This window comes from Eublepharis macularius, chromosome 19, assembly GCF_028583425.1.
Source record: "Eublepharis macularius isolate TG4126 chromosome 19, MPM_Emac_v1.0, whole genome shotgun sequence".
Classification (NCBI taxonomy): Eukaryota; Metazoa; Chordata; class Lepidosauria; order Squamata; family Eublepharidae; genus Eublepharis; species Eublepharis macularius.
The window spans coordinates 25,593,885-25,617,498 of record NC_072808.1 but is presented as its reverse complement, the minus strand read 5'-3'; the positions used below and the strand labels follow the sequence as shown (position 1 = coordinate 25,617,498).

The window sequence follows — 23,614 nt, the reverse complement described above, 5'->3', positions numbered from 1 at the left end:
ATTGGATGCTTTGTGGCCTTTGGAGGGTCTTTTACATTTTGTAATGCACCCTGTACCTCGGTAAGAAAGATGTGTTACAGAACTGTATCCCACTGGTGGGGGGGGGGGGGGGACTAGTTTCTACATGCCTTCTTTGACTGTTTCAAAGCAACACATTAGCCACTAAACTATAGGGCTGCACTGAGGTGATTTATACCCCACCTTTCTCCACTATGGGGACCCAAAGAGGCTCACATAGTTCTCCCCTCCTCCATTTTATTCTTACAACAACCCTTGAGGTAGGCTAGGATGAGAGGACGTCTGTCACTGGACCCAGGCCATACAGGGAGCTTCCATGGCAGAGTGGAGATTCGAACCTGGGTCTCCCATATCCTAGTCTGACACCGTAATAGCTCTCCAAATGATTATTCTCTCTAATAATCAATCTCTGTCAAGTAATCAGCCTCTGACAGAAGATACGTCAGAAGTTTGTTTATTTCAGGTGTCAATTAAAAACCTTGTATCCCAGGCAAAGATTATTCAATGTTATATTTTAAGGTTTTATTGAAAACCGGTCTAATCACACTTGAAATAATTAAAGAATCATAATGATGCAAAAAAACACTAGCATATGTCAATGTGACCTGTGTCTGAAGAAGGGAGGGAGCTCTGACTCTTGAAAGCCGACGCTCTGAACGTCTTGTTGGTCTCTAAGGTGCCACTGGACTCAAATCCTGCTGGCCAGGGCCTTTTTTTCTGGGAAAAGAGGTGGTGGAACTCCAGCACAGGGGGCAACTCCTGGCGGGAGGTGGTGCCCCTGGCACCACATGTACGCCCGCAAAGCGCACGCACGCTCCCAGGGCCAATGACGTCACTTTGGGTCAGCTGGAACAAGGGGTTTTTTTTTTAAGTTTAAATCGCCCTCGGCAAAAATGGTCACATGGCTGGTGGCCCCGCCCCCTGATCTCCAGATTGTGGAGGGCAATCTCAACTCCCCTCTGTCTGGAGATCAGGGGGCGGGGCCACCAGCCATGTGACCATTTTCAAGAGGTGCCGGAACTCCATTCCACCGCGTCCCAGCTGAAAAAACCCTGCTGCTAGCATATGTCAATGATATTAAAGATAAAAGGCACAGATGCCACATCCCTTTTCCTATCTTAAATATGAAAAATGCAATTTCTAAGATACTTACCAAAGCATTTTCAAAAAGATAGTCTTACTGCAACCTAAATCTGAGTGATTCAGGGGTATTAGGGTGCTGAGATGTTCAAGACAAATCTTGGTATTTCCATCCTAAATTACCGCAACACTCCATCAATATAGGAACATTGTTCTTTCGTTTTATTGTTCAGGGTATGAAACACTGTAGTTCTTAGACTGCCCTTTTTGCCACCCATTATTTTAAACCTTCATTTCACCCCATCTTTTGAAACCAAGACTAAATTCTTTTACTTGACATGCAGACAAAGAGAGCACAATTCAGAACCAGCAGCATATGACATTCTGTTTTATACGTGGAGTGAATACTAGAAAAGAGAAAGGCTCTCTACTGTAGATTCTTACTGAAAAGCCAGTAACTATTAATCTCAACCCTCAGCAGCCTTCTGTAAATGCCAGCAAACTACCTTGTTTACAACACTGTGGAAGTTTAGACAGCCAATGGGTGACGCAGTTCTGAGACTGCCCAGAGGACTAACAGCTAGAGATTTAGAGGAGTTAGCTGTGTTAGTCTGTAGCTGCAAAAAAATAAGAGTCCAGATGTATCTGATGAAGAGAGCTGTGGTTCTGGAAAGCTTATGCTACAATAAAGTTGGTTAGTCTTAAAGGTGCTACTGGACTCTTCACTATTTTGCAGCCAGAGATTTGAGATTCCTACTCTGGGGGAGGTGTTCCTCGACAGGATCTCCGAATAAGATGACCCCGGAGAAGAGCCACACTTACCATCCAGGCAGGGGTTATCATCATATATAGGCTTCACAGTGCCACTGAAGTAGAGTTCAATATTCCGTTCTATAAGGCCGGTATCAAATGGACACAGGTGACCTTTGCGATCATAAACGCTGTTCAGAGAAGGAGACAGTGGAGGAGTCTTTAAAAGATTGAACGCCGCAGCAATCTTGTGCAGCCGCAGCAAGCCTGACACGACTGGTAAGGGTGACCGCTAGGATCCTGTACGCTGCAAAAGGTGCAAAGAGCCAGCCCCAGGGTTTTGGGTGCCCTTGGTGATCTATTAACTTTGGACCCTCCCCACCCCCCATTCAAAGTACATACACAAATATAACAAAACACCAACCAGCTCATTCTAAGGGCAGCAAACCTAAGCATGCTGACTTAGGAGTAAGTTCCACTGAAACCTGTGGGGCTTATTCTTGAATAGGTATGCACAGGAGGCACACGGGCGCGCCTCCCTCTCTGCCCTGGGGTTGCCTGCAGCCTCCAAACTCTTTTGGATCACCCTCCTAGATCTGGTGCCCAAGGTGACTGCCTGGGGAACAGATGGGGCTGCCCTGATGGTGCACATGCCCCAAGTCACGGACATGGGCTTAGATCCAGCCAAGAAAGCCCCCCCTCTCCTGGCTTTCCGCAAATGATGCAAAACTGCATTACTCCAAAGGGCTTTTTACTCAGATAGGAGGCGTGTATTGTAGGGAGGTGGCCTCAAAGAGGTGTTTCACTAACAAGTCAGGGACCACAGACTTCACCACCATGTTGCCTTACTCACTATCTGTTGCTTTAAGGATGTGCTCCTATGTACTACCTGTTGCTTTAAGTATGACCCGACTGGGTAGTTCTATGTTGCCAAATGTCAGTCCTAGAGGGGGGTCCACACTAATGGTCTGTTCCAGCCTTTCTTCAACTCTGTATTGGATGTTTGCTAATGTTATGTCTTTGTAAACTGGCATTTTACCCTGTGACATTTTTACTGAAATGTCCTTGATGTTGACAGTACTAATCTCATGCTATGTATTCCGCCTTGAGTCTCAGTGAGAAAGGTGGACTATAAATGACATAAATAAAATAAATAAAGAGTGGGGCCTTTGATTCTCCCCTCCCAGTGCAGCCCAAGTGCTGCTCTGCCCACGAGAACAACAGCTCAGGGGGCACCTGAGACTGCAGTGGGAGCAGGGAGCCAAGGAACGGGCACCTCACAGGCCACGATCCTTCTGCCGAATCCAAGCCACGCTCTCCGGGTTGCCTCCCTCCAGGCTCCTGATGCCCCACCTGCCACTTTTACACTTTAGATTTCAGAATCTCATGCCAAACCAGCACCAGCCATCTAGTTGGCAGAAGAGCATATGTGGATGTTCACAAGCATTTGCATGAATGAATATGCAGATCAGGAAAAAATCAGACACTGAAGGCCTTCTCCGAGCAGGAATGCTCCGCCCCCATTCCTTCTGGCCCCCAATCTGCCTCACATTCTTGCTGGCTTAGCTGCTTTAAATACTGTCCTTAAAAACAGAACTGAACTATCGACAGCAGCCTGGGGGGAAAAGAGCCCCATCCCCACCAGGCACTGCCCACCTTCTAGCAGCATGATGCGCTCACACGCAGACTTCAGCCACCCACAATGCCCTTCCACGACCCCTCCAGGGACTCCCAGCTCACCTGAAGGACGTCACTTTGTGCTGGGGGAGGTCATCATAACTTTCAAATCCATCTTCATTGGCATCAAAGATGGACAAGCGCTCATCTGTCAGCATCTCCGGTTCATCCAGCTGGGAAAAGAGAACACACCATGCATGGATTTCCGACACTGAACTGGCAAGGAGGATTCCTGTCCCGCAATGCATCTTCCACAGGACACTTACTGCATCATCAGGATCTCCCTGGAAGAACTTGAGGTCGGGGTCGTCCAGGTACTGTCTGCAATCGACGCATTTGGGAGGCGTGGTCTGGAAGAGGAAGACATAACGGAGCACGTCAGCAACGCCGTTTGTCAAGGACTGATGATCGTACCAAAAGCCTTGGATGAGCCGGGAGGTCCGTCGCCAATATTCTATCCTAGCCCAGGACACTAACCCTTACACCAGGGCTGGCTCGCAGTGAGAAAAAAAGAAAATCAAATACTGGAACTGCACAAACAGTAGAGAGATTTTCCTAGACTTCAAAAGATTTCAGAAGATCAGCACTCCGTCACTGGGAGAGGGAATTCAGATAAGCATCTGCTGCCTGAAAGCAGTTAAGAGTTGAAGAGAGAGCCCCACACCGCCTCCTGTCTAAACCTGCTCTTCTGCCTCCCCAGACTGCTGAGCCGCTCCCCGAGGGGGCGGTGACAGCATATGACGTAAAAGAACGGCCAGAAAGCAGAGGCTTCCCCCCATGTGTATGCAAGCTGCCCAATGTCCCTTAGGAGGAGAGCTCTAAACCAAATTCTCAGTTCAAGCTTTGCAACATGGCTCTTTCTAATAACGATCATTTGGCGATGGCTGTTTTTATGGTTTTGTTTTTAACTTCATGACCTGCCTTAAGCAGATCTCTGGAGGCAGCGTATCCATTTTCACTTTGGTCACATTATAAGAAGGTAAGACTCACTGGAAAAGACAATCACGCTAGGAAAGTTGGAAGGCAGCAGAAAAAGAGGAAGACCTAAAACGAGATGGCTTGATTCAATAAAGAAAGCCACGTCCTCCCGTTTGCAAGATCTGAGCAAGGCTGTTAATGATAGGACATTCAGGAGCTTGTTAAGTGACTTGATGGCACATAATACACACATACAATCCAGTCTTTAGTGAAACCAATGTCATTAAGTTTAGGCAGCACTCCTGGAATACAAGTCGCTGAGGTATAGTTCTAATTTAAACCACTCTGCAAGGTTTGTCACAGTCATTTGCCTTTCACAAGACAAAACTCTGAGGCCCAAAGCCACAGAAGCAGACTGGATTCTAGTTTCCTCCCTTTAGACCTCCAAATGTTGAACAGAACGACGATGCCTCGTCTACATTCTGAGAGTCAGAGAAGTCTGTCTTGGACGCTTGATACTGCTACGTGGTTAGAAAAGAAATGTGCCAGAAGCACTTGTTGCTTTTAGGAAAGCAAAGGAAAAAATGTACTACTTACTTTAACAGGTGGTATAATTTTAACTTGACTAGCTTCTTCTTTTACTTCAGACCTGGGAAGAAGAACACAGCACAGGCGGTTTGTAGAGTAATATGAACTATTACAAGACTAACATGGATTGTGTTCAAAAACAGAGATCCTGAAAGCCCAGTGAAGCAGTTCGGTACCAGTATCTGCTACAATTTCTGCTGTTTAAAAAAAAAACTTTTCTAATCAAGGAAGCAATTTCTTCAAAGACCCAGATTCTGACCATTTCACAGCCTACACAGCCAAAGCTGGCTCACTTCTATCCTACTATACAAAATGCAAAGCGTATTCAAGACAACTCACTTCCTACCCTGGTGCGCTACCAGAGGGCACTGCTGTGGAGGGAAGCCCAGATGAGGCAGCCGGACCTCCAGAGAGCGTGCCGTGGCGGGGAAGCCCAGGCCGGGATCATGAACGGAGCAGGGGGCAATGCCTACCCCTGCCTTCACCCAGCTGGGATCAGGGGCAGAGCAGGATGGAATGCCCACCTACCCACCCTCCCCTTTCTAGAGCCCATTGTATTTTTCCCCACAATGAGCTTTGTTGCTAGTTTGGTATAATTTTATGCTGGGTTTACTTTGGGCTAAGAAGCACAAATATGCTGTTGGGCAGAGTGTCAACGTTAGCCCTTTAGCGGAAGAGACTTTGAATCAGGGCAAGCGTAACAAGATCTCAGAAACCACCTTCTATCCTGGCTTTGGATAGTCTATATGAGGAGGAAAAGTGCCTTGTTGGATCAGTCAAAGCCAAGTATGCTTCTCCACCACCACTCCTGCCCCAAGACCCACCCCACCCACCCCTTTCTTCTTCAGAACTCATCTGTGTGCAGACCTACACCAGGACCACTTCCCTGTCCGAGAATTCACCTCCCACCCTCTCCTTCCATCCCGCTTCCTTCCCATGCTGCTGAGGTACTTATGGGTGCAGGAAGATATATGAACGGCCCTTTGCCGGACAAGCTGCACCCCCTCCTTTTTCTGAAATCAGGCAGGAAACGGAGGGAGATTTACTGGAAAAGCAAACCAACTTAGCTTTGCGCAGGATACTGAGATGGGGGGCCAGAGTTCAAAACAAGCAAGTTTAAAAGCGCCAGTTGCCTATCTTCTGAGCCCCAGAACCAGCATCTGCACCTCAGGGGCTCATGTTGGACCGGGCTGCCAACTGCATAGGTCTGGGAGGCAACGATGGATATAAGCCATGCCTGCTGCATCCGCCCTCACTGGGGGTTCAACCTCAAATGCTTGAGCAGAGGACTGGCAACGCATACTGAGCAAAATGGTGTGGTGTGCTGCTGTTTGGCAGGCATGCTGGTGGGTTACCCACCCTGGCTCAGCTTTTGAACCCTACGCACTTATGGACAAGAAGCGTTCAGGGGGTTCTCTGGACCAACCAGCTCCTTGTCGGTGGAAGAAGAGCCCCACCTTCCATTTGGCATGAAGCTACGGGGAAAGATCATACTCCCATCAGATCATGCTGTCTGATGGGAGAAGCAGCCACAGCCTTTGAGGGTGGATCCTATACAAACAGTGGATCACCTACAAAGGATCAGAAGCTACGATCTCTTATTGAGTAGTTCTACACTAGGGCATTTAACCAATCGGAAGGAATCCAGAGGCACTCACAGACCTATTATTTTTTAGGGAGGAGTTCTAGCATTCCCCACCACCACCGGTGTCAGGCAGTAGTAGTCAAAGCAAAGAGTAAGATTAGGCATCTATTTCTTCACTGTCCTGGGGAAGAAACCTCAGTTATCTCAATTCTCTGACAAACAGACCTCACTTTACTGGGCCATAGTCTGTCCCCTGTGGCTCAGGGAGATTATGCCTTCACTAGCAACGAAGCTCGTTGTGGGAATAAATACAATGGGCTGTAGAAAGGGCAGGGCAGGGCAGGTGGGCCGGGCCCTGCCCCCTCCCCAGAGCCCCAATCTGGCGTGGGGGGAGGGCAGGGTGGCCAGGCCAGGAATTCCTGCCTCCGCCTGACCGGAGCTGAGAAGGGCAGCACAGGCGCGCCGGGCCTTCCCACGGCCTGCACAAGGTGAGTCGTCGCCAATATGGCTCTCCTTTTATATAGCAGCAGATTAGCTCACATGCTGTAAAGCGAAAGGTAATTAGACACTGGAATCAGATTGCCAAGTTAGATCCATCACAGCCAGTTTCTCTTTGGCTATTAAAAACAGAGGCAGGGGGGAATGGGTTCCCCTCCAGGACAAGTGAAAAACTGGACATTTGGGGAAGTGCTTTAAAAAAAACTCTGTGAAACATTCTGTCTTTGGGAACGAGTCAACCAGGTTTTACTCATTCAGAATATGTAATATTATTTCTATACAACACAATGTACAGCATTTGTTAGCGCTTATTCCTTTATCTATGATGTACATCTACAACCTATTTTCAAGTGTATGTTTATCATTTAGATGTGACCATTTCTGTTCATAATGTACACAGAACATACAACTGAATGCTACTTGCTTTACTCAATATCCGAATGTGCTGCTAGCCGTTTTGACAGCACAACCCCCATTTCTCTTCATGCAAGAGAGGAGAAGCCCTACCGACAGACGCGCTTTGTGTACTGCTACAAGCACGTTTACTAGAAAGACTTGTCAGTGGAAAGAGGAAGTGCGTTTGTCAACCACACTCACCCTTCTTTGTTTTCCATTTTGATTCTTTTCTCGTCTTGCTCCTTGAGAGGGAAGTGAAAGAGAAGAAGCACTGAGAAGGACACGATTCTTTTAAAATAGGACAGATAAAAAATGACAAGGTGCCAGCTTCGATCCCGTGGATGCCCGATACCTATCTTCCCCCAGAGCCCAAACGGCAATACTGAGTCCAAAATTTTATTTCCAATCTCAATCGCTCTGAAGGATTCAAATGGCCTGCCTGCGTATTTCACAAACTTGAAATAATTGTCGCAAACCGTTTTGTGTGTTGCGATTAGAGAGCCTTACCTTCTCTCCAGGGTCATCCTCCTCTTCCTCTGTCTCTATGTTCACTTCATGTTTCACTTCTCCATTCACCTCCTCTGATTTTCGCTTAGAGGAACTGTCATGAATGACCACAAAACAGATAGCAAGAAAAGAAGAAAGGAAAAGGGGGAAAAACCCACAGCGAAATGGTTCTTGTAATAGTTTATGATGCAGGCAGGGGGCAAGAAGCCTGGAGGAACAGGAACTTCAACAAGTTTTACAAAGGACGCTCAGGTTCAGCAGCCCCAGATATCTGGACTTCCAGCTGGAGGTCCCCTTGGGCAACGATTTTGCTAGGAAGGCCGAGCCCCAATCTTATGAGTCCACTCATGGGTCTACATGAGGGTCTGGATGACAAATAAATAAATAAGTAAGTTTCTGAGGGAGCAAGTTTCACAACCCAGCCTTCTGTCAAAGCTGCTCTCCCCATTCAAAGCTACATTTGCAAGTAGTTCACTCCAGACCTTTCAGGCCAAGCACAGATTTGAACCCAAGTTCCCCAGGCTGTGCTGAGTCGTGCGACGCCCCCTCCTTAGAGCGCCCTCCCTCAGGTTAGCTTGTTTGGAGAATGCCAGAAGTAGAGCCATCTCTGGTTTGACTTGTCCAAACAAAAAAGAATGGCGGCCTTTGCTCCCAGTTTTTCGGAAAACACGCAAAAACGTTTTATTTCAGTGACTTTTTGTGCAGGGTGAAGCAACTGTTGAAGGTACTGTTGGAAAGGCTTGGCCACAACTTTGTTTATGCACGTTGCTGTTAAGCTACTGTTTTGAATTGTTATTGTACCTCGTGCCCACCCATGTGAGCTGCCTTGAGCCTTAGGAGAAAGATGGGCTAGGGCCATTTTAAATAAACAGATTTTTCTCCAGAATTAAGCTTTATTCCCAGCCATCACCAGATCCAGGTGGTACTCAAATTCTCTGCTGGAATCAGCAATTACTGGCAATATCAGCCTCTCCAGACCAGGCAAGCAAGGTTCCAAGGGCTTGCTTCTTGGGACAGACAGCTGCTCTGCCTGTTCCCCCGTCCCTTCCAAACCACCTATCCAGCACTCAGTATTCCCTACCTCAGCATAACCAGCACAGGCACATAAAATAAGAAAATCCACAGCCTGTAAGCATGAGGCAGAAGCAGCACAAAACAAAACCCCACAAAAGAACAGTCAGAGTGGGTATGCACACAAACTGCTCACCTTTTGGAAAACATAGCCACAATGGTGGGCTGCTTGCCAGAACTGCGGGTGATCCGTGAACTGCTGGGGGATTCTGCCCATCAAAAAGCAAACAAAAAAATTTCCTGTAAACATGGCTACGTTCACTTTACATTGCACGAAGTGAATCCTCCTTCTGCCCAAGCGTAGGGCTGCTTTACACAACCAGTCTTCATCTCAACTGGCTGGAATGTCAGGTTTCCTTGCATTCACACAGTTTGTTGCCACAGCCTAGAGACAGACACTTAGTCCAGCGGAAGCCCCCTGGGTCTGAGGATGGCAGCCTCCTTCACAAATCCACGACTACGGCCTTAGAATGAATCAGACCATCTGTCCCCAGGAGGGACAGTACTGCCTACTCTGACTGACAGTGGCACCCCGAGGTCTTTCACCCCGCTTGACCCTTAACTGGGGTTGAACAGGGGACCTTCCACATGCAAAGCAGATGCTCTCCCAGTGAGCCTGCACAGCCGCTGATCAGCAATCTCTGTCCAGCCCACCCCACCCTGGACTCTGTCTGGCTTCCTCATCCAGGTGACTGTGGGGCCAGCATAAATGCTATGAAGCAACGGTTGCACAGTTGTGCATCACGCTGCTCCTCTGATGATTTCCTGAGCTACTGTCAAGAGTGAAAAACCAGGGTTGCAAAAATCCAGGTAACGCATTGCCACTGGCACCTAACACAAGTAGTTTTGGGTAACTGGCACACGGGTTGATGAGGAGGCTAAAGGGCTTGGCTCTCCTCCTTCCATGTGTTCTGCTGGGACTGGCAGGGAAGGTCTTGGCCAACTCCTTCTCTCGTTGCTTAGCCCTTTATTGCAACCAGAAGCCACTTACTCGAGGACAGAAGGGCTCCCAAGTCCGTGGCCCAGGTTTCCAGAGAGGCTTAAGGCCTGGCACCTCTGAGTGAAGCATGGCCTGGAAGAAATGAGTGGTGAGCAGAGACCAAAGTACACCAAATGGATGCTTACTTCTGTTCTCGCTGTTGGACTTGCTCTTCCTACCCCGACGGACTTTTGATGCACTTGGCGAGCCCAACGTCACTGAGGAGGAAGATGCAGCTGCCTCGTCGGTCTCCATGCTGGAATCCTCTCCTCCCCTGGGGCCTGTTCTCTCAGGCTCTTCATCACTGACGCAGGTGCCGTTCTCTGTGTAGCCATTGGGCTTCTGGTGGAGTTCCAAGCCACCTCCATTTTCCAGCGAGAATTCTTCATGGAGCAGGGCTTTGACTTTGGCCAAATACCGCTCCTGCAGAAGTACAGCAAGACCAACAAGCTCAGAGCATGAACTCCTGTTGTTAATCCTACAGGAGACGGAATTACAGAATTTGTAAAAAAAAAAAAAAAAAAACTCAAGAAGCTCTGAGTGTGATTGAGTTTAATTGATTGGTTTTGAGCTCCAGATACAAGGGCGGAATGTAAACCACACGTGTAATCCTCTAGAACAAGTATGGAAATCAAAGACTGAGAAAACAGCGCTGCACCACCACACACTGCAAAAACTAGGGGTTGGAGGGAACTAAACAATAATAAAGAAGGTGGAGTGATGTATTTTCACCCAATAACAATTAGGGGCTGCCCACGAAGTTCTTCCCTATCCCAATTCCTCCACAGATGTTGAAGTTTTAAATTAAATTATCTCATGTCCAGAGGGGCACAGATACAGTCCTCCCCCGCCCCCCAAACTTTGATTTCCAGATTTGTTCCGAAGTATTGCACCGGTGTGGTTTGCATCTCTCTGTTCCTACAAGTGTCCCCATATGCAGTGATTCAAATTGTGGTGCACTGCAATTTAAATCAACACTCAGACGCATGGATGCCTATAGGCAAGCTGAGTAAGTAACAGCAACAACATGTAAACTGACACCTGCGGCAAGCAACACAAACAAAGAAAGACGGCAAGGCCAAAGGTGAGCAACGGAACATTTGTGGCATGGAGACTAAAAAAGACCCGATGTGTTTTGCACGCAGCTTCATCAGGGGATCCAAGCATGATATAAAAGGAACACTAATATTAAAACTATCAAAACACAAGCAGCACATGGACCAATTCTGAAATTAGTTTTCAAAAATTCTCCCAAGGTAAATCTGGAAGGCAGGTGGGACAGGATACGGGCAAAATGAATCCATGGAGCAGTATCAGAAGGGATGTTTCCATCTGGTAGCTGACCATCCTGCCCCACGGGCTCTCTCTGTGGTGGCCCCCACCCTGTGGAACGGCCTGCCTGAGGACGTCAGGGGAGCCCCCACTCTCCTGGCTTTCCGCAACCAACACAAAACTGAATTATTCAAAGAGGCCTTTTACTCATATAGGAGGGCTGTATTGCAGGGAGGGGGTCTCAGATAATCCACTAATGAGTTAGGAACCATGGACTTCACCACCATGTTGCATTAGTTATGGGAATGTTACTGATACTGACTGTACTAAACTCAAACTGTGTAACCCGCCTTGAGTCTCAGCGAGAAAGGCGGACTATAAATGACATTAAATAAATAAATAAGTAAATGCCTGGTGGATTGCGCAATGTGTGTGTGTACAACTGTTTTAAACAGATTTTACTGACTGATGTTTTAATCTGTGCTCCCATGTTTTATTGTATTTATTGTATTTTGTGATCCACTCTGAGCCCACTTGCAGGGAGAGCAGAATATAAATTCAATAAAATAAAAATAAATAAAAATGCCCCTGCCCCAAATCTGCTCACCCCCAACCACAATTCACCTCTGAAAGCTCCTCTTGGTGAAGCTTCGCCTCCAGATCTCTCAGCTGGTTCTGAACCGCTACTTGCAAGAAGCTATGCATCAGATTCAACTTCTCTTGAACACACTCCTGAAGGCAAAGACAGAAGACGTTTTGCAGGTGGAAACACGTAACGGCAGAAGGATCTCAAGGGGCAGGGCAGTGGCAGAGGGGCACACCGACAAAGGCCCACATAAAGGAAAAATGGCTCTGACACACTCACCCTTTCACTGAGACCATCTTCAGCCCTCTCCAAGTCTTTCAGCCTGTTTAAAAACCAAGCAACCAAAGTTCATCATTACAGAATGTTGTTTTTCTGCTCTCTTTTCTCTGAGTCGGCCCTTTAGACTGGAGGGGTCCACAACAGTTCTGAAGTTCATACGCTTTGCAATATGGGATCCATATTGAATATTCTACAGTATGTGTCCCTCTTTCTCCCTGCACAGAGAATCCAGGTTAGAATGCACTTTTCTGACTCTGATGAATGGATGGAGCACATGGGTTAACGCCCCACTCCCCACAAAACAGTCTGAGTTAAACTCTTGTATAGAATCCCATTCTGGAGGGGGCTGGGTGCTTAGGTCCGGGACTGGATTCCAAGAGAGAGAAGGTGACACAAGTTAGCCCGTATGCCTGCATTCCTTAAGTTAAGGCAATCAGGTCTTGCTTCTAGCCAGGATTCCCAACATGAGAGCGGAGTGAGAAGCGCATGCCAGGAAGGACGTTGTTGCCAACAAGGCACGCTCACCATGACCGAGGAGAAAGCGCAGCATGCTTTATATTCTGGGTTTGGGGGAAGGTGTCAGATGGGTGGAACCCCCACCTCCCCTGGAAACTGCTAATCCTTTCCCAGGGAGACCCCACATGAAGCTGCCTTCCCTGGAGTCAGGCCCAGGCATTTGGTCTATCCAGGTCATTGTTGGGGGCAGCAGCTCTCCCGGGTCTCACGTCAAGGTCCATCAAATCAACTACAAACTGGAGATACTGGAGGCTGAACTGGGAACTCTCTGCCACTGCATCACAACTCCACCCAAAGCGGTCATGCAGGAAGGGCCAAGGCACAGAAGACGGTTCCAGCGGACTGCAACCCTTTCTTCTCTGGAGAGCTTCAGTTCCCCACTTAGTTAAACTCTTGTACAGAATCCCACTTACGATCAAACTGGGCATTCAGGGTGGGGGAGACACGCCTGGTCCCACAGCTGCCGAACAACAGTGGCGGTGGATGCTGGCACCTGGCAAATGATCGACTTCCAGGGTACAGCGAGAGGACCAATGGAACAGCAGGCACACGCAGTGGTCAGAGTGTCAGACTAGGAGCTGGGAGATCCGGTTTGAATCCCTGCTCTGCCGGGGAAGCTTCCCCACTCAGCCTAGCCTACCTCAGAGGGTCGTCACGTAACTAAAATGGGGGAGAGCAGAATGATACAAGCCGTCTGGGGGAGAAACACGGGGTACAAATGAAGGAAAATAAAAATAAAATATACCGCAGGGCACAGAAATAGACAAATTTGTATTCTATAACCAACATACCTTTCAGTAATACTCATTCACAATTACACGTATTTGATTAATGGACAATTTCAACATCCACAATCTACTTTGGCCACAGATTCCTCCTCCCAGTTATGCAACTTGTAGCTAGAGGACCACATTTCTGGCATAAAATCTTCCCTGAACTCTACCAAAGAAGGGAAGACAGATTTCTACTGAACAATCGCAGCCAACACAAGCACCGGCAGCTCCCAGAGAAGCCCTTGAAGAGACGACCCTCTTTGAATTACCCGTCTCTCCCCGCCGCATACACGCGCACATGCATGCACGAACATGACTGAACTGTGGACAGCTGTACTAGGGACTCCAGTAACTCCCTTAACTTCACTGAGGCGCACGCTTTCCTTTTGGATGCTTGCCAGGGAACCACCCCCTCAAGCAAATACAAAGAGCCACTCACAAAATAAGCAAAAAAACAAAACACACCCACCCAACACTTGCACCAATGCAAAAGGGGGCCATTTAGTATCAAGGAATGGTGCCAGAGGCCCAGACAGCTCCACGCATGTGCTTTCTCACAGCTCTGTTCTGAAGTTTGATGAACTGCTACTTTCTTTTTGCTTTGGCATCCGAAGAGGCTCCTCGCCCCACCCCAGGACATGCACATGTGTGCACACGTAAACAGATATCCCTAAGATACTAGTTTACATTCTGTTGTTTGCAAACCTTGGGGCAACAGTTTCCTTTAAGTGAATGCTGACTCCACTCCACACACCTCTTCCCTTTGGAAGAGAGCCTCTTTGGAAATTCCAGCATGAAACTTGAGAGCTGAAATTAATTTACAGACTTAGGCACAACACAGTTAAAGCTCACTCTAAAACAGTCTTTTCCCACCTTATTCATTTTGCTTTGCCAAACCAAGGGGGAGGGGATCACACCCACTGTGATTAGATCCACTTTTGAATAGATGTCATTTCGCTCCTTTTTTGCATAGTTTTCCCTCATGGCCTTGGTCTCTCTCTCCCCCCCCCTCCTCCTCTTACTCACAATAACATATACATCCCCCACCTTCTGAGGCTGCAAAGTGGATTTTGGCCCACAAAAGTCTATGCCACAACTCCGGAGGTGTAGAAAAGAGCACCTATAAGACTAGCAAAATTAAAAAAAAAAAAAGACTAGCAAAATTTGTGGTCACTTTTGTGAGTCACAGCTCACTTATTCCCACCAAGCCGTGCTTTCTGGAGGGGTAGCCATGCTCATCTATCATAGCGCTGTTCCCCCCCCGCCCCTGCCATTCATTATATCGTAATAAACATGTTAGCCTTTAAGATGCTATGCGATTCTTCAGTTTTACAGCAACAGGTTAAATGCTGCCCATCTGAAATCTGTCTCTCTCCGACATTTATAGTAACATATCTGAGTGCCAAATCAAATGTGGTTGGTATATGTCACACACCCCTCCAATTATTAATACAAGTCTCAAGGAGAAAGCGGCATCTAAACAACGTGCCAACTTATAGCAAGCAAGTGTATTAACAAAGTGAAGCAGCTAAACAGAACTCCGCTTCAATGAGAAGTGATTCAAAGTAGCTCAAAAACTTTCCAGTTGTTTCCTACAGCAGAATGACCGACTAGCTGCTCATTCATCCACTCCCACCCCTAACAAGCAAAGGAGGAGCTTCGAGGAGGCGCTTCAAGTGTGGAGGTGATTCTGAGGATACATGGCTGTCTTGCTGCAGCTCCAAACCAAGCTGAGTGTGTGTATCAACACAGAGATGGAATTTAAAGGAAACCGGAGCGCCTCGCAGTTGAGGAGACTGTGTCGCTGCACTGGAGTACTTTCCGTCACTCTCGTCAAAAAAGTGGGTTATGCTTACACAAAGGCTGTTGATCTAAAAATGGGGCAAGATTTTTAAAGAGAGATTTTTTTTTAAAAAAAAATAGCCGCTTCCAGGAGGGAAACGCATGCCAGTTCCCCCTAGACTGCTGACTGCAGACAATAGCCGCGCAGACGCTGCCTGCATCACTCTCAGAGGAAGCGGATACGCAAACAGACTACCATGTGGCACACACTACAGCGGCAGGCCTACAAAACCTCTCGCAGCAGCAACGGCGGGAAAGGCGCACACTGGAGCCTTCCAGGTGGAAGGCCGGTCCTCAAGCAACTTAATGAGGAGGTTTTTTTTAAAAAAGGAAGAAAAGGAGTACTTTCCTTCTTCCGGCCTCTGAGCGAAAGCTAGCTCGCTTCCAATAAGCACACCTTTCTGGCCTCCATTTTGCAAACAAGCCTGGCAGATCACCTACGCTGGCCTCAAGAGCGACGACACCACAGAGAGAGATGCACTTAATTAAAGATGCACCAGGCACCAAATCTATTTTCCTTCTGGGGGGAGAAAAACGAAAAGTGGTTATTTCTGGATTCTGCTTTCTGATGACCGCATGGATCTCTTACCTACAATTCCAGATATAAGATCAAAGTCTTAAAAATGCAACCGCAGAGACACTAGCGATCCAAGGCGCTACACTATCCCGGCGGAGCAACGAGGGCGCCCTCCAGGAAGGAGACTAGTTACCAACCCTGTCGGGAGCAAGGGGGAGAAAAGAACACCCAACTTTCAAGCTGGCGCAGCAGGGTCATAAACTCCAAAGGAGGCAAACAAAACCGTGAGTCTTATTTGGAGCAATTGTCAAGACAGACCGGCCACAAACCCGCCTCCCCAGAGAAGGGCTGGCCTCCACCGAAATGCAGCGTGGTCCCAGAGGTGCCAGAAGACAGGCGGGCACCCAGCCCGCCCTGCAGGCTTGCAATTTGCCAGCCAAATCAACCCACGATCTCTCCCCCCCCCCCATTACGCAGAAGTAAGGCGTGTTACCCTCTTTCTTGCTCAACTGGGCATGCGGGTTAACCCTCACCCAGCACCACAGCCCGGTTCCCGCCAAGCCGCGCTTTCAAGCGGATGAAGAATCCCTTTTTGCACTTCCTGTCCTGGGTGGCACATCAGGAGGGGAGGAAAGGTGCCCAGGAGGGAACCGGATCAGGTTGCCAACAAGCCCAAAGGGCTCCTTTTTGCTCCGAGAAGAACTCTGTACATGCCCCCACAATGCAAACCCATGGTCAGTCCCCCCCCCACTCCAAGAAAGCCGCTTTTCCCTGCAGCCCCTCCAGTTCTTGAATTTTTTTTGGCAGAGAGTTGCCCCCCACCCCCACCCCTTTGCATTTCTACTTTAAAAAGTTGGAAGGTCTTTTTTTTTTAAAAGAGAGGGATCAAACCGGGGGGGGGGGGTGTTCTTGGAAAGCCCTCTGCCCTGCAACATGACAGGGAGCAGCCCAGACGGAAACGGCTGAGGGGGACAGAGGACTGGGGGGGGGGGGCATCAGAGAAGTGCAGAATGCTGGACCCCCCCCCCCAAATAAGAGGGCTCCCCCATGACAGGAGGAAGAAACGCTCCCTGGGGGTGGGGGCAAAGGCCCCCCTGCTTCAGCACCAGCCTTAGACGCAATCTCACACTGGGGGGGGTCAAAGCCCCCAATATCCCCCCCCCCCGCTTGCCACCTCTTCTCCTGTCTGTGGAAAGCGGACGGGGGCTCTCCCGCTGTAGCGAGCAGGGGGTGTCAGGACAGGGCTCAGCACGGGGGGGGGCAGGAAAGGCAGCCCCCCCCCGGGGAAGGCAGGGGGAGTCGCAGCCGCTGAGGGGGGGCCGAGGGGGCAGGCCGAGGCCCCCTCAGAGGCAGCGCAGGCGGAGGGTCTCCTCGGGAGGAGCGGCGGCGGGGGGGGGGTGTCCGCGCCCTGCCCAGCCCAGCCCCACTCACCGCCGGCGCAGCTCCTCGGGGGTCGGCGGGGCGGCCCGGGCTGGCATCGGGGCGAGGCGGCGGCGGCAGCGGCGGCTTTTTCGCGCGCGCCGGGCGGGAGGGGGGGGCCAGGGCGGCGGGGGCGGGGCCGGGCGCGGGAGAGACCATGCGCGGGCGGCGGCGGGGGGGGGCGGAGAGGAGACGCCGAGAGGCGCGCGAGGCGGGCCAGACCAAGTGGCCGGCGGGGCGAGGGGGAGGAGGGCGGGGCGCCCCGAGCCACGTGGGGAGGCGGGCCGGCGGGAGGGGGCGCTTCGCCCGGCCCCAAGTCCAAGTCCAAAGCCCACCCAAGAGTCCGGCTTCGTACCACCACCACCAATAACAACAACAATAAACAGTTGGCTTTATTTCATCATCGTCATCATCACTGATCATAATAATAATGTAATAATACACAAATGGCTTAATTTAATCATCGTTGTCATTATCAATAATAATAAACAGATGGCTTTATTTCATCATCGTCATTAATAATAATAAACAGATGGCTTTATTTCATCATCTTCATCACTGATAATAAACGTCTTTATTTCATCATCATCACCATTATCATTGATAATAATAATAATAATAATAATAATACACAAATGGCTTTATTTAATCATCGTCATTATCAATAATAATAATAAACAGATGGCTTTATTTCATCATCATCATCATCATCTCAATAAAAGAAGCCTCGTCCTTCGGTTTGGAAGATCTGAGCGAGGCTGTTGGCAATAGGACGTTTTTCAGGTCTTTCCTTCATACGGTCTCCAAAGGTCAGAGGCGACTTGACTGCGCTAAACACACACGTCATATCCACGGGGACCGAGCGCGATGCAAAGAAGTCCCGGTGAGACGGGAGCTCCACGTGGGTGGCCACGGTGGGCAGCAGGGCCGGAGCCCAGGGCCGGAGACCCCAGAAGAGTTTCCAGGGCTGTGGGCTTTGGCGAGTCAGAGCTCCCTTCTGCAGACCCAGGGAGGAGGGGAGACCCCTGAGCCTTTATAGCCCAGGCAGGAGGTGGGAGGGGTGAAGCAAAGCACGGAGTCCGGATGGACAGGCGCAGCGGCGCAGCTTGATTCAAGCGGAAATTAGCCTCTGTAGTGAGATAGGAATCCCATGTCTCTGTTCAGCCCTGGGGTTCCATCGTTCTGAACTTGTAAATGAACTCCCTTTCAGCAGTCTCACCTTGCAATCTGCTCTTGGAGCTTCTTTGTTTGAGGACTGCCACTTTTAGCTGAGCAAGGGAATGTCCTGGCTCAGCTGGCTTTTGACTGTTGTGTGTCAGATTTATGTCCATTTCTTCTTTTGCATAGGGACTGACCAGTTTGTCCAGCGTGGACAGTTTGGACCAGTTTGTCCAGAGTGGAAGGGCATTTCTGACACCTGATGGCATATATAACATCGGAAGATGAGCAAGTGAATGGGCCTGAGATGGCAGAGCTGGCGCTGTTAGGTCCAGTGTTTGTGCTGTTGGAGTGAGTATGGGGGCAGGAGTGGCCTCTTGGTTTGTTGCAGGCTGTGGCCGCAGAGTCTGTGTCTGTGTTAGGAAGTACATTATCGGTACATGTGGCCCACAGCTGCTAGATGTGGTTTTGAGGAAGTCGGGGAAACCAGTCTTTGGCCCACAACAAGCCAGGCTGCAGCAAACTAGAAGGAAGAAGCAGGAATGAGACCCTCGCCTCATATATCGGAGCATTCTTTTAACTAAGCATCACCACCCCCGGACAACATACCTTGGAAGGTTTGGAATTCTCCATCGTCCCGGTGCCGGAACCAGCCATGTATACCAGGGCAGGAAGGACTGCAGAGGAAAGCGACGCGCTGAGGACAGCAGTCTTAGCATGAATAAAGTCTGCAACTCAAGCCTTGCATGGGGCCAGCCTCCAGAGAGCCGTAGAAGGAATTAGAGCCAAGCTACAAGTGACGCCTGACACGGGTTGGACACTTGTCAGCTTCCCTCAAGTTTTGATGGGAAATGTAGTCATCCTGGTCTTGCAGCTGTAATGGAGAGCCAAACTGTAAAACCAGGATGCCTACATTTCCCATCAAAACTTGAGGGAAGCTGACAAGTGTCCAACCTGTGTCAGGCCTCACTTGTAGCTTGGCTCTTAGGCATAGCTGACACTTGGGACCATCACAGCCACTCTCTTGGGATGGGCTACGCATGGTGAGTGGCTGCCCCAGAGCTTGCTTATTTTGCCTAGCACCTTCCCTGGCCAAGCACCTAAGTGCTGGCAAGTCGCCTCCACCCTACGGTGACCTCATGAATGAAAGCCCTATGAAATGTCCTGTCGTTAACAAACTTGCTCAGATCCTGCAAACTGGAGGATGTGGCTTCTTTTATTGAGTCAAGCCATCTCATTTTGCGTCCTCCTCTTTTCCTCCTGCCTTCCACTTTTCCTAGCATTATTAACTTTTCCAGAAAATCTTTTCTCATGATGTAACCACTTTCTTCTAGATTTAATCTAGCTTTCCTTATGATATACTCTACATAGCGGTTGAACAGGTAGGGAGATAATATTGTAATGAGCTTTTGCCTGTGTCTGAAACTAAGCTTCTACTAGCCAAGAGAAAGATGTATCTCTCTCCGGGAAAGTTTACAGCAATTAGTTTTCAGACCTGTCAAACAGGTATGTTCTTTGAACCAGCTGTTTATCAGTACATTTATTTATATAGGGTTCAATATTGCTTTGCAACTCTTTATCAAACACACAGACACCTGTCTAGAGTATTTCACTTTATTGAAAATACACCCTAGTTTTTTAATGAAGCAAGTAATCAAAATATAAATGGCTATTAATATAAATCCTATAAAAACAGAACACAGAAAGGCAATGAGAAATAAGTTTGCTAACATTTCTTAATAAATCCCAAGTTTAACATGCTCAAAGTTTCTATGAAATACATAGGTAAAATAAGTTCTCACCTAAATTCTCTCAAGAGATTTCTTCCATCAGGACCCTGCTTATTCTATCTGTGCTTGCAACTTTATACCTCATCATATGCAAATATTTAAGGTCTATTCACATGATAGCACAAACAAACAATGATTGGTTTGACACTTCACTGAATATTCATAATTCCTGTAGTACAGCCTTCCAATTAGTAAAAAATTACGTTGTATTCAGATCTGCAAAAGAAAACTATAAATCTCAGAGAAGTGTCAGGAAAAGTTAGGTTGAACGATCATCATTGGTTGAATCTCTGATAGAGGAACATTAATCTCTATAGAGTCCACTATTTTAATTAGCTGTCAAAGGATGAAAGCACACCTGTTAGAATTACCTAACACATAGAAAAAAATACACAGACAGTTCATGCAAAGTTTAAAAGTTCACCTAGAGAATACAAGAGCTTGGCCTAGTATTGTTCAGTATTGATTATTGTCATGTGATTTTAATCTATATCGGTATAACAATATACATCCTCGTCTGACATCCTTAGAAACCATTCTGCTTCCCCATACTCAGTCCTGACAGTAGCCTCTTGTCGAGTACAGGTTGCGCATCAAAACGATCAGACGTTGTGGCACCCCCATTTCTTTTAAGACTCTCCATAGCTTTTTCATGATCCACACAGTCAAAAGCTTTGCTGTAATTTATAAAACACAGGCTGATTTTCTTCTGAAATTCCCTGGTATGTTCCATTAGCCATCATAAATTTGCAATGTGATCTCTGGTGCCTCTTCCTTTTCTGAATCCATCTTGAATATCTGGCATTTCTCATTCCATTTATGGTGTAAGAGTCTCTTTACTGTAGAATTTTTAGCATCACTTTGCTTGCATGAGAAATTAACGCAATAGTCCAATAGTTGCTGCAGTCTTTGGCGCCCCCCTTTTTGGAACTGGAATGTAGACTGAGCGTTTCCAGTCCATGGCCCATTGTTTCCACTCATCACAGTGGTTAAGTGGTTCGGCTGCGAATCAGCACTCTATTGGATTGAATCTCACGACTGCCATAAGCTCAGTAGGTGGCCTTGGGAAGAGCCACTGCTCTCAGCCCCACCTCCCCAGCTGTATTGCGGGGATAATAATAGCACTAACTTGTTCACTGTTCTGGATGGGGCACTAATCTGTCTAGAAGAGCAAAATATAAGTGCAGTTATTATGAACTGGGGTTGCCAACTCAGGGATGAAAAATTCCTGGAGATTTGGGTTGGAGCCTGGGAACGGCGGGGTTTGGGTAAGGGAAGGTCATCAGTGGAGCATAATGCCAGAGGGTCCACCCTCCAAAGCAGCCATTTTTTCCATTTTCTCTGCAGTCTGGAGATGAGTTATAATTTGGGGGCTTGGCAACCCTATTGGTTACCAAAATTTCCTGCCATTCCTCTGAGCCATCCTTCTTCTCCATGCCCGCCCCTATCAAGCAGCATGGTTTATCAAACATCAGCAAGGACTGGAGAAACTGGGGAACTGGGGGGAGCCCTCCCCCAACCCTTGCTAAAGCACAATGTGTAGGCAGTGAAGGACTCTAAGCCCCCTTTGAGTGTCCCCATCCCAATTTGGAAGACAGCTGAGGTTAGTCATGAGCTGGGGGTGGGTATGAACCTTCCTCCACCCAAACCCATTAAAACAGAGAGTCAGCTGTGAGAGGATCCACACAGTTATTGAACAGCATCAACAGGGCTTTTTTTCAGCAGGAACGTGGGGGAACGGAGTTCCGGCGCCTCTTGAAAATGGTCACATGGCTGGTGGCCCCGCCCCCTGATCTCCAGACAGAGGGGAGTTTAGATTGCCCTTCGCGCCGTGGGCGATTTAAACTTTAACACACACACACACCCGTTCTAGCTGACCCAAATTGATGTCATTGTGCGGTCCTGAGTCCCACCACCTCTTTTGCCAGAAAAAAACCCTGAACATCAGGAATGAAGTCCAGAAAGCACATTGGAATGAACGGGGCTGGCATCTCTCTCGGTGTAGCGAGGCTCCTCCTGAGCCTTTGAAAACTGCACTGACAGATTGCCAAATCACAGGGTTGTGCTGCCGCAGGCCCAGGCAAGGGACGACGTGTGCTGCTGAAACCGTTTGTTAAGCAGCTTGCAAACAGTGCAGCAGAGGAGCCAGGCTAGAGCAAGCGAGCTGGCAACTGCACAGCACAGCAACTAGATGCAGTCAGACCTGCCCCCACAAGATTGGAGGGCTTACGATTATGGATATGCCCTAAGCCCTTTCTCTGAATGTGCTTCAAGCACTAAAACTACTGCCCAAGCAGGCAGACACTTGGAAGCCAGATCCCGGCCAGGAGATTGAGCTTGCAAACATGAGGAATGACAGGCAAGGCCAGCTCACCCCCTCCCATGCCCCAGAGGAGACTGATATATTAGGGCCTTCCCCGCAGTTCCTGATTTAATCAACGCAACCCGCCTTATTGATCTCACCTTAACCACTTTCCTATTCTTAAGCGATTCCGAGCGCCCGATAGTCTCACCGGTCCACTTTGCGGGTCGTCAGTCATAATTGATAACTATAGTGCCGCCCGGGGAAAACCCAGTCATACCCTCCTAGTTCTTTGTCACACCCTGGAGACAATTTACTGGCTTATTGTCCCACTTTGGAGACAGTTCACCAGCATTTTGTCTCGCCACAGACACAACTTCTCAATCATTTGTCCCACCCTGGAGACAACCACTCAAGCCTTTGTTTTTGGGGTAGAAGATGCACTCTTGCCCTGGGGTAGGATCCATAGTATAAATAGACTGCCTTTCAGCCCCAAAGCGTGTCCATGGTTTGGATCCAGCATCCACCCTCAGACCTCCGTTTGAGCCCTTCCGCCTTGAAGTGCCGGCTGCTCAATGCTCCTCCTCTCTCCCAGACATCTGGGTGGTAATTATCACCCGACTTTTACTCTCGTTCCTAGTTAGCCCCGAATGCATGTTGTGTGTGTTTGTGTGTCTTGTGTGCTGTTGATCCTTGTTATTGTCAATTTAAAAAATCCCCTTTTGTTGAAACATCTGTCTGGTTATTGAAAGGAGTTCTCTAGCTGGGACAATCCTCGTATGCGTTGGTGAAGAAGCCTCTGTTATTCCCTCTTGATGCCTTCTCCTTGCTGCTAATTCCCCACAACTCGCAAGGAGAACTTCCCTTGGGTAACAATGCACACTGGTCACTGCTGCTGGCGGTAGATGGCATGCTATGGTAAGTGGGGTCCATCCTGGCCTCTACCTCTGTTGGGAGGTGCCTGGAAAAAAGCCCCCAAGACACAATAATAGCAAAGAGTAATGTTCTGGTATAACAACAGACAGCACGAGAGCTCAGGCACTCTGCATATTGTGTGAGTTGTGGATTCCTCAGAAAGGCATCACGTAGGTAT

At 48.5% G+C, this 23,614-nt stretch overlaps 1 protein-coding gene across 2 annotated transcripts in view; it reads right to left on the bottom strand.

Moving 5' to 3' along the window:
* The window catches only part of DNMT1 (DNA methyltransferase 1), a 51,040-nt gene extending 33,687 nt beyond the window's left edge, over positions 1–17,353 (bottom strand). Inside the window, exons 1-11 of one of the 2 annotated variants that reach the window (XM_055003352.1) lie at positions 17,284–17,353; positions 12,205–12,247; positions 11,964–12,071; positions 10,214–10,490; positions 9,225–9,297; positions 8,018–8,111; positions 7,712–7,752; positions 5,041–5,092; positions 3,792–3,875; positions 3,589–3,698; positions 1,921–2,039 (exon numbers count right to left, since the gene is read on the bottom strand). In XM_055003352.1, coding sequence (XP_054859327.1) covers positions 1,921–2,039; positions 3,589–3,698; positions 3,792–3,875; positions 5,041–5,092; positions 7,712–7,752; positions 8,018–8,111; positions 9,225–9,297; positions 10,214–10,490; positions 11,964–12,071; positions 12,205–12,247; positions 17,284–17,330 — 1,048 coding nt within the window. In that variant the 5' untranslated portion in view covers positions 17,331–17,353. Of the gene's footprint in view, positions 1–1,920; positions 2,040–3,588; positions 3,699–3,791; positions 3,876–5,040; positions 5,093–7,711; positions 7,753–8,017; positions 8,112–9,224; positions 9,298–10,213; positions 10,491–11,963; positions 12,072–12,204; positions 12,248–15,924; positions 16,024–17,283 lie in introns of those variants that run through there. The other variant, XM_055003353.1, reaches the window with a different exon arrangement.
* Positions 17,354–23,614: the final 6,261 nt, after the last annotated feature.